The 10532-nt window shown below is 44.7% G+C and overlaps 1 protein-coding gene across 7 annotated transcripts in view; it reads left to right on the top strand.

Moving 5' to 3' along the window:
• The window catches only part of SLTM (SAFB like transcription modulator), a 738342-nt gene that overhangs the window by 112709 nt on the left and 615101 nt on the right, over positions 1-10532 (top strand). For all 7 annotated transcript variants that reach the window (XM_044078891.1, XM_044078894.1, XM_044078888.1 and 4 more), the window contains exon 5: positions 4238-4282. In XM_044078891.1, the coding sequence (XP_043934826.1) occupies positions 4238-4282 (45 nt within the window). The remainder of the gene's footprint in view (positions 1-4237; positions 4283-10532) is intronic.

The raw sequence follows: 10532 nt of genomic DNA, 5'->3' as shown, positions 1-10532 counted from the left end.
GAGGGGCCAAAAACATAAGGCCTCCGAGGAGAGCACCAATACCTGCATGGTACCCCAATTATGTCTTGGAAAAACTCATACTGCCGCCTTTTGAGCCAGCCATTTGAGCCAGCCAATACAGCTGAAATAAAGTTCTTATCTTGGAAAACAGCTCTGCTCCTAGCAGTTACCTCTGCAAGATGAGTCTGTGTTAGGCACTCATGGCTGTGGAACCTTTACCATTTTCCATCCCGTCAGGGTTTCTCTGAGGACGAAGCCGACATTTATGCCTAAGGTAATGTCCAGTGTGGCCCTTAACCAAACCATTCATTTGCCTTCCTTTTATCCAAACCCACAGAATAAGGGTGAGACTCTTGCATTCTTTGGACTTGCACAGATGGCTACGTTTCTACTTGGACAGAACTAAAGCTTTCAGAAAGACTGAGAAACTCTTGGTAGCATATGCTGCAGGATCACAAGGAAAGGCTTTCTCAAAGCAGACTATTTCAAAATGGATAGGCCACTGCATTTGTCTCTGCTATTCACTACATGGCAAATCAGTGCCCAAGGGCATTAGGCCTCACTCTACCAGAGCAGCAGCTACTTCAGCAGCCTTCCTCAGAGGAGTACCAACCAAAGACATTTTAGAGGCTGCAACTTGGAGTTCAGTGCACACTTTTACCAAACACTACCACTTACCTCTATTCTAAATCCAGAGCAGGCTTTGCCACTGCAATTCTGCAGGGCCTTATAGCCTCTCTTAATCTTTAGACCCAGCCACCCTACCTCAGCTTTGGGATTCAACCCAAGTGTAATGACTGCAACAGTGAAACATTATGAACGTAGTACAGTTGTGTACCTACCGTAAATGTAGATGTTGGTGTATTCACTGTTGCAGTCCAGGTTATCCACCCACTATCCCCCTTTTCTCTTTGCTGGGACTTATCTGTACTTCTCTATCCTATACAACCTATGTGGTGTATTTGCTTGTAGATGAAGGAAATGTTTATTTTTGTGCATGCATACTTATTGGCATAATTTAGCCTACCATTTTGGGGGCAACTGACATCTGGGGCAAGAAAAACAGAAGAAAATGGCGTTGACTGCATCATTTATACCCCTGGCGCACTGACGTCAGGGAAGAGGCGACAGCAAGCGATGCCGGACGTAGATGATACTCTGCTGTTGGCTTGGAGGCCCTTATAAGCCTGGCCAAGAATTTCACCATGTTTCCTCAGTCAGCACCTGTTTTCCCTGTCAAGCAGGGACACCGGTGGGATCCCAGTGGTGTATTTTCTGTTTCCCATCCAGTCGTCCAGGTACAGGGCTAGAGAGACATCAGAGTTCTCCATTGACTTTTTTTCTTTCGGTGCAGTGGTCCTTCTTGGAGCTTCCAATGTTCTGTAGGATAGTCTCATCAGCCTTTTCAAGCAGTACCTTCTCTGGTGGCTTCAGCCTTCTCTGGTAACTTAAGGTAGTCTATTTGTTCATCCACAGCCCAAGGCTGTGGTGACCATGCATGCTTCCTAAGTGGGGTGAGGCAGGGGCATTATCTGGGGAAAGCAGTCCAAGGCACCTTGTCTTCATAAAGGCCAACCTACATACAAGTGCTTCTGGTGTTGCCTGCATTTCAGCATTCTCTCCTTCATAGGACTATTGCAGTGCAGTCTGACAACATGTTGGTAGTCTGGTTCTCCCTTGTACCAGATCATACACTGTGTCAAAAAGCCCTCTGGGTTTGGCAGTGGGCAGTTTCTTGTAACCGTTTCCTGATAGCTGCGTACATCTCTGGGAAGTCCAACGTGACTACTGACTGAGCAGGAGTGTTCTAATGCCTCAAGTGGTCCCTCCAGAGTTGCAGAGATTTATTTTCTGTCAGTGAGGTCAGCCTTGCTCTAACCCATCTCGCTAGTGAGAAAGTGCAGCAACTTTCGCCCCAATTCCCCCTGTAGTGGAGTCCCAGAGGAATATGCTCTTCCACTATTGGCCCCTGGGTCTTCTGTATGCCTTTTTCCCCTACCCCATTGATCCATCAATTAAGGACTATGTACTGGCCTCAACAGATTGTTTCCCTTCTATATGAACCTTGGGGTTTTGGACCCAGTTGCAGATCTCCCATCTCACCATATGGGAATGGTAATTTACGCAATCTCAAGTTGACAGCTTGGCTGCTCCAGTTCTGATCTTAGCCAGGCAACCCCTTCTGTGCCTTCCCCTGTCTGACACATTTGTGTCTCAAATTCTCCAGTAAAATTTATCGCAGTAAGTGGAAACATTTTTGCTTGTTGAGCAAAGTCTTGGGATAGACCCTTTCACCACTCCTAGTTCATACAGTTTTCGATTTTTAACACTACTTTGAGGGTTCATTTGCAACTACTGGTAGTACAATTAGCAACCATAGTGAATTTCTATTTTGTTGAAAATGGATTATTTCTCAAATACCCTTTGCCACCTTGGGACTTACATTTTGTTCCCAGGCAAAATTGCCCTGTTTTAGCCAGCAGCCCACTGACCTGAAATTCTTGTCATGGAAGGCCCTCTTCCTAGTGGCAATCACATCCACTAGAAGAATGCCTGAACTGCAAGCCTTATCGTCAGTTGCCTTATTTGACTTTTCACAAAGATAGTCATCCCTCTGTACTAGTATTACTTTCAATGTATTCTCCGAAACCATTCTGGGATGAATCAGTCTGACTTGCTAGTTTTTTTTTTCTTTTTCAAAATAAAGGGGCGTGTTCTTTACATGTGCTAGATGTTCAGTTGTTTGTACCTTCGTAGGACAAAGGACCTTTTAGAAAAACTGATGTTTTGGAGCCTTTTGGGATACTAGAAACTGTCTTACTGTGTCCAAGGTGACTTTAGCCAAATGGCTCTTTGTGCATTTCTTTTAGTTACCATTCTCAGGAAAAGCAATTACCCCAAGCCTGCTCAAGCTCATTTTAGTAGAGCCATGGCTACCTTCTCTGCCTTTCAATCCAGGGAGAGTTTATGCAGCAGCCACATGGACCAGTCACCATACCTTTATTACTCATTACAAATTGGATTTAGTTTCCAGGAGTAGAGCTGCATTTTGGACCTGTAGTCCTAAGGAATATTCTTCCATGGGCCACCCAAGATGCAGGATGGTAGGAACTCTCTACCCATCCATGAGGGTAAGGTGAAAATTTACATCACATAGTTGTGTGATGTGTGTTGTCCATTTTCACCTTTTCCTCAAACCCACCCACCAGCCCCGTACTGAAGCCTCTGACGGATAACAGATCCTGGATTATATGTTCTTTTTTTATTCAGCATAACCTTACAATGGCTTCTACTTTTTGAGGAATACATGCATGTGTTTTCCATTGTTCTGTGGATCCCTTTTCTTTATGTATGCTTATATTCATATACACGCTTGCACACTTGTATTGATTGTGTGTCTTGGTAAAGGGGAGGTGCTCAAGAGCAGAGTTTGTGACAATGACCTTTGGTAATGGGTGGAGTCGGCTCATAGCCATATCAGCTCAGAGGGTCTGATCTGAGCCAATCCATGAAGAAAAGGTGAAAATGAACACCACATATGGAATGTTATGGTAAGTGCATACCCCCCGGCTTTGTGTACTGACGTTCATCCTATACTCTGTAAAGCTCAATTGTGTGTGTGTGTGGGGGGATTAAACAGGCAGTCAGCTGTCATTCTCAACAGTTTCTCCCTTAGTTACTCAATACGCTGGTTGAGAGGTTTGTATTCCGGTATGGGTAGGGGCATACATCTTTTTACTACTGAACGTGCTCCAGCTGTTCACAAAGAACCATGCCTTTTGGGACCTGTCACAGAATTAATTTCATGCTTCCTAGAGGGCAAAGCAGGCAAATGTTAGTCACGTGCCTCGCTCCCCATTCACTTCCACTAGTCAGTGTGCTAGATGTCCTAGGGCTTTGTTTCTTTTCTGCACGAGCCTTGTACTTTGCTGTACACATGTGGCATGTTGAACATTTGATTCTGTTAAATTGGTTTGTCAAAAGGTTAGTGTGTGCAGAGTTAAATGGGTATGTTTAATGTATCCACAAGTATTGGAACAAATGCTGGAGTGTTTGTGACCTTTTCAGCTAGTGAATGCTGTGGCTTTGCAAGAACTTGCATGTGCTTCACTAACGTGGTACTGGTTATGGTAGCCAGTTTAGTTGTCCTATGGTTGTTTGTGAAATTTTTGAACATTACATGTGCAACTAGCATACATGTTCAGTTTGTGGGCTAACATTTTCTGTCTTTGTATAGGAGAAAAGTGAAGTGGGAAAAGAACTTGCAGAAGCTGCTTCAGAGGTAAGTCTACATGTTGGTAGCAGAATCCTACAGTAGTAGGAGGGCTACAAAAATGGAAGAAAAATATTTTGAGAACTTGTAAGCTAGCTGCATTGGCTGGCTCTACACTTTTTTTATTTCTTGCAACAAATTGCTTTTCCCAGTTGAGTGTATACCGTTGCATTTTTGAAGTTGTGGTAGTTTAATCACGATATCAGATTTGTTGAGTAAGGGGGTTGGTGTGAAGTTTGCTTTATTGCTGGAGCTTGCCTGAGGGTGGTATTGTTGGTGCTCACTCTAAGGATATTGAGTCCTAGCAGTTTCAGATAAGGATACGACTGAGTTTTTTTAAATGTCTTGCCTAGCATTTACTAGGTGTAATGCACACTTGTTAGATTGAGAGTCTTTGTTCCTCTGAACGCTTGAGCTGGATGAGAAGTGTGTTCATCTTGCAGCATTCTTTGTCTAGAAAATAGGAGTATTTCCATTTTTATAAGACATTGCCAGTATACCTGTTAAATTTTTGTAGCTAATTTGCATGACTCTCTCTGAATGGATAGCAAAGCTGGAAAAGGCAGAAGTAGGATAACATGCTACCCTTCACAACTGAGTTGGAGCTTTGCTTTAAAGTGTTACTATGAGAAATCAGTTGTGTGGCAGGATCTTATTTTGTGACATTTTAAAATCTTTTACGGTCTTTCCTGAACACACATTTTTACCTCTAGAACTATACACAAAGTAGAGAAACTGCTTATGACTAGCGCAGAAGATTAAAGATCAGGCAGGCTTCAATGACCTTTTTATACAAGGTATATAGTCTAGTGGTGAACTGTGGTGTTTTAACTGCTTTTTTTTTTTGGTAAACTACTTTGTTCCCTTGGTGCCCATTTCCTTGTCTAATTTAATAACTAGGTTGTGACAAAGGAAGCAAAGGTTAGCTTGGAGTGCAGTCTCAGTGATGGTGCTGGATCATTCCAGTGAAGCTGAAATTCTGCTATCACTGCAAAAGGTTGTATTGGCTTTTAACTTGTTTCATTGCATCTCTGGTTGCTTGTTAATGGACTGATCTGTTTAAGACTGCATTTGCAGATTTTCTTTGTATTGATCATTGCTGCAGTAGTTTGAGCTGTATGGGTTATATCCTACCTAGAATATAACAGCTGGCCAACTTCTAAAGCTTTAGGGCACCTTCCACTCTCCTAAACGCCTACCTTGAGCTTACAAAAATGGGCTTTGGTGCCAAGCCCTTCAGTGTTTTCCTGCCACTGAAGAGACTGGCTTGTTTGCATGACAATGGAACAGCACACATTTATTTATTTTGGGGGGGGGGGTAGACTGTCCACATTTTAAGTTTAAAACTTTATTTAGTGAAGTACATTTTTAAACTAGAAATGTATTTTTGACTGTCATGCAACTTTACTTTAAATGGGAAACTGTCTAAATTACTTTTGGGGGGCTGAAAGTGTTGGAACTTTTTTTCTAGGAAGAGTTGCTTTTTATTGCTTTTATACTTCACCTGCTTGTATTGCTTAGTTTCCTTGAGGAAAGGATGCATCACAAAAAAATGACTTTCTACCATAGTACCCTTTCCTTGCTAGGAAGATCACACGGCATAAACCACTGGTAGCGTTAATCTGCTGTAAGCAATGGTCAGAAAGGGCTCTAAAGTTAGAGGAAGTTGACTGGAATGAAAGTACAATACAAAAATTTACTCTGGGCTCTAGCACTCCAAGAGGAGGAGGAATTAAGTGAGTTGAAGAATGGCGGCATCTCAAAACAGCATGTGTGAGGACTGCAGAACAGATGGTCTCCTCTCCAGTCCAACTGGTGAATCTGGGAATCTTGAGGCAATGTTACAACTGTCTCATGTATACTGACAACCCCTCTCCTCCTCCAAACAGGATCAAACATATGTGAGAGATGCAACCATATAGCCAAACTGGAGGCCAAACTCTCCCGCCTCAAAACTGGTGTAACCAGACCGGAGGAGAAGGTAACATCACACAGCACTAATCCAGTCTCAGATTCCTACCACAGCAGCAGTCAAACCACACAAGCACACAAAAACATATTCGGAGGCTCTAATCAAAAATCTACTTAAACAGCAGAGACCTCCAAAGCAAACATCCAAGCAAATGCTAGCCCACAACAAAACACTAGCAACACACAGCCCGCAAAGTCAGAGTGCCAAACAGTCACAGCCCTTAAGGCAGAACAACACACCTGACACACTTGTAATAGGTGATTCTATAGTCAGGCACACTGACGTTCCGCTCACCAGGCTGAACAAAGAGAAGGTCACAGTGAGCTGCCTGTCGGGCGCTAGGATCCGCCACATTACGCAAGCACTCGGGTTGCTCCAAAGCAAGTACAAGTAATGACTGTCATTGTACACGCTGGTGTGAACAACCTGAGACGCACCTCCCTCGACCACATGGAGAGACATGAAGGAGCTCTCCGATCATGTAGCCCAGGCCCGTATAACTCTGACCTTGAGCAGCATCTTACCCTCACCTAGAATGATGCCACAATATAAAGACAAAATGATTGATTTTAAATAATTGGCTAAAATTTTGGTGTCCTTCAAAGGGGATCCAGTATCTGTCAACCTGGGAAGACATGCTTGATAAGCCACGTTGCTTTGCAAGGGATGGCTTGCACCTGTCTCCCCTGGGCTTTTGGATACTGGCAAAGGCTCTTGCCACCCCTATAGTGCCTTTTTTAGGCAAGGCTCAAAAAAGTCAAACCCACCTCCTTAACAAGAAATTAAGGGTAATGCTGCTAAACGCCAGAAGTCTAAACCTCAAAATGCACACACTAATCTCTCTTCAGTATGGAGAACATAGATATCTGTTGCAGTGGCACAAACCTGGTTCAAGGCTCCAGAGAGCACCCCAGCACTACCAGGTTATACCTCGTACCATGCTTTTCTGCCTCAAAACCCAGACCGAATCACAAAAGGAGGGGGAGTATCTATATTGATCAAGGATACCCACACCTCCAGGTTAGTAGCGTTGCACGAAGCATCAGAATCCATCCATGTGCAACTAACAGTGGGCAAAACTCCACTTCAGTTTATAGCATGCTACAGACCACCGTCTCAAAATCAGGAATCCCACTCTGCTTTCCTGAAAACACTGGAGAACATGAAGATCTCTCCAAACACCATTATATTGGGTGACTTCAACTGCCCTAACATTGACTGGGAGCATTACTCAAGCCCCAACACCCTAGCCCAAAGGTTCCTGGAATTCATAAATCAGATGCTATGGAACAACTGGTCAAAATTCCCACAAGAGGGGGAAAACATACCAGACCTGATCATCACCAGCATGGGGACCCTATGCTCCTTGCCAATGAGGGGAGTACCTCTGGTGTGATCAGACCATAAATTTAATTTCACTGGATATCCGAAACCCGCCCCCAACCCAGAAAACCACAGTGAAGAACTTCTCAAAAGCAAACTTCACACTTCTCAAATCCGAAGTGGAAACCTTCAAGGCCCCAGGATTGGTGGAAACTACGGCCTAAACCACGGAATCCTATATAAATGCATTCTATGGACACTTCCAGGAGTGCATGGACCATGCTATCCCGAACAAAACAAAAACCCAAGCGTCCAAAGTCAGGCGTCCAGTCTGGTGGACCCCAGCCATAAATAAGTTGCACAACAGAAGGAGGAAGCTACTACATGATAGAGCAAAATCCCTAAAAGGGAAGGCATCTCTGATCAGTACTAACAAAAAATTACGATCCCTCAAAAATCCTCCAAGGCCAGTGTCGAAAGAAAAATTGCACAGGACACAACGATCACAAGGCTTTCTTTTTAGTTATGTTAGGAACCTGGGATGCAACTCCCAGGTATGTTTTTAGAGTTGATTCTAAATGACAAAAAATACACTGAACCCGCAGACATTGCCAACATCCTGGCAGACTGGTTCTGTGCAAACTACCCCCCCCCTTCCACCCCTAAAGAACAAATATCTATCCCAATAGAGTGCAGCCTCCCAAACATCTCGGATGCCCAGGTAAAGGCCGCCCTTTCCAAGGCAAAAAACACTGGCTCAGTGGGACCAGACGGTGTCCCGGGTTGCGTCCTACATGAACTCCAAGAACAACAACCCACACGTAAAAATGCTGTACAATCTCTGCCTCACTACGGGATATGTACCCAAAGAATGGCGTACAGCAACAGTGGTCCTGCTCCACAAAGTTGGTGCCTCAACAGACCCTGGTAACTATCGCCCCATAAGCCTGACTAGCCTTGTCTGCAAAGCCATGGGAGGATCATCATGGAATTCCTAAACAAAGACATTGGGGACCTACAGACACTGGATCCTACTCTGTTCGGCTTAGTCAAGGGCAGATCCTGCCTCTTGAACCTGGTTGACTTCTTCGAAACAGTCACCAAGGCCATAGATGAAAGGAAGGTAGTCTACACTGCCTATCTTAGTCTACACTGCCTATCTGGACCTCCGCAAAGGCATCCTAGATGAGCTATCCAGCTTAAACATAAACCCCTATATCACAAGATGGGTGGCTAACTGGCTCAAAGACGGAACCCAGAGAGTCAAAATTGCCAGAGTCATGTCTGACTCAAAACCGGTCACAAGTGGTGTCCCACAGGGCTCAGTACTGGGACCTCTCGTTCGGCATTTACTTTTCCGAGGTACAGGCCAGCACGGGAGGACTATGGCTGACTAAGTTCGCAGATTACTGCAAGCTGGGAGCCATTATTGACTCTCCAGCTGACACTAACATCCTTCAAAAAGGTCTCTGAGATGGATAACTGGTGCCAGAGCCATGGCCTAAAGCTGAATGCCAAGAAGTGTATAGTCGTACCCTTTGGCAAAAATAGTGCCCACAAACTACCATAGAGGTGGAAACCCATTAAATACAGAAGATGTAATTAGGGATCTGGGGACCCAAGTTGATAGCAATCTCTCCTTACAACCACGTTGCCAAAGTGGTTAGAAAGACCTTCTACATAGCCCACCTTATCACTAAAGGATTCGCATCCAGTTCAGGGGAGGTAATAGTGCCTCTCTATTCATCCCTCATCAGACCCATCATAGAATACAATGCCCCTTTTGGGATGTACCTAAACCGCCACCTGCCGCAGCTGGAAAGACCCCAAAAGTACCCCACAAAGAGGCTCAAGGGACTCTAGCAGATGCCATATGCTGCCAGGTTAAAGAAACTCCAACTTTACTCAGTCGCATACTGCCTACTTCGAGGCGATCTATGCCTGACATACAAAGCTATGTCTAACCCAGAATTAATGGACATGCTCCACCTCAGAAAATCCAAATCCGTGGCCTAATGGTTAAGGTGTTTGCCTTACAAACACAAGGAGCAGGGTTTGAGTCTCACAAGGGATAATTGGCTAGGCTTAAAATGGCTCGCAAGGGCAGTTAGCTTAGTACTAACCTATGAACCAACCACACGCTTGAGGGATTTGAACCTCAGCACAGAGCTAAATAGAACGTGCTGGAGGGACAGGTTCATAATACAGAGGCTCCCTTTACTTTGGAATAGAATACCGATCCATGTTAGGCAGAGCACCTCGCTGACTCTCTTCAAGAGGAATCTTGAGTGGATGGGAGATCATAGCTTCACCCCGGGGATTACTTCTGTGGGTCTGCTAGACAGCGGCTCAGTAAACTAACCATAAATAGGGCATAGCAAACTCAATTCTAAGTAAGGGTGGCGAAAACCACACACTTGGGCTAGGCTTGTCAGTGCCCCAGGGCAGATAGCCTAGTATGAACCTACGGACCTATGTAGTACATAAGGTAAGTTGCCAGACGAGTCAAACTTGACAGGGTAGTCTTTCCCTGCTGATTCTTCCTGCCTGTTCCCTTGGCTGTGGTTTCACTAGATACTCCCGCTGTTTACCTGCAGTTCATTACATTACTTCACTTTGACATTCAGAGCACTGGGCAGTAATCAGTGTGTTTCAACACCTGTCTTGGGCCTTGCAATGCTTCGTTTTAGTCTGTCTGATTCCCCTGGTCCACACCAATTGCAAGTCAGCTGCTAGCTGCTGGACTATGCGGACTCCAGTCGTGACGGGCACCTGTCACAGCTGGGACGATCCCACAGAAAGGGCCTGGCATGTGTCCAAAGTTGTAGAGTGAGTCCTCAGCAGTCCAAGTCAAGTGCTCCAACACCCTCTCTAAAGTGAGTGCGGTGTCCCTGCTCAAGTAGCTGACTCAATCACACACTTTTTTGAGTTTTGACTTGCACACGTTTGTACACATTCTTGCCT

This window comes from Protopterus annectens, chromosome 7.part1 (assembly GCF_019279795.1).
Source record: "Protopterus annectens isolate FY-2018-M chromosome 7.part1, PAN1.0, whole genome shotgun sequence".
Classification (NCBI taxonomy): domain Eukaryota; kingdom Metazoa; phylum Chordata; order Ceratodontiformes; family Protopteridae; genus Protopterus; species Protopterus annectens.
This window is presented reverse-complemented; position numbering and strand designations above follow the sequence as displayed.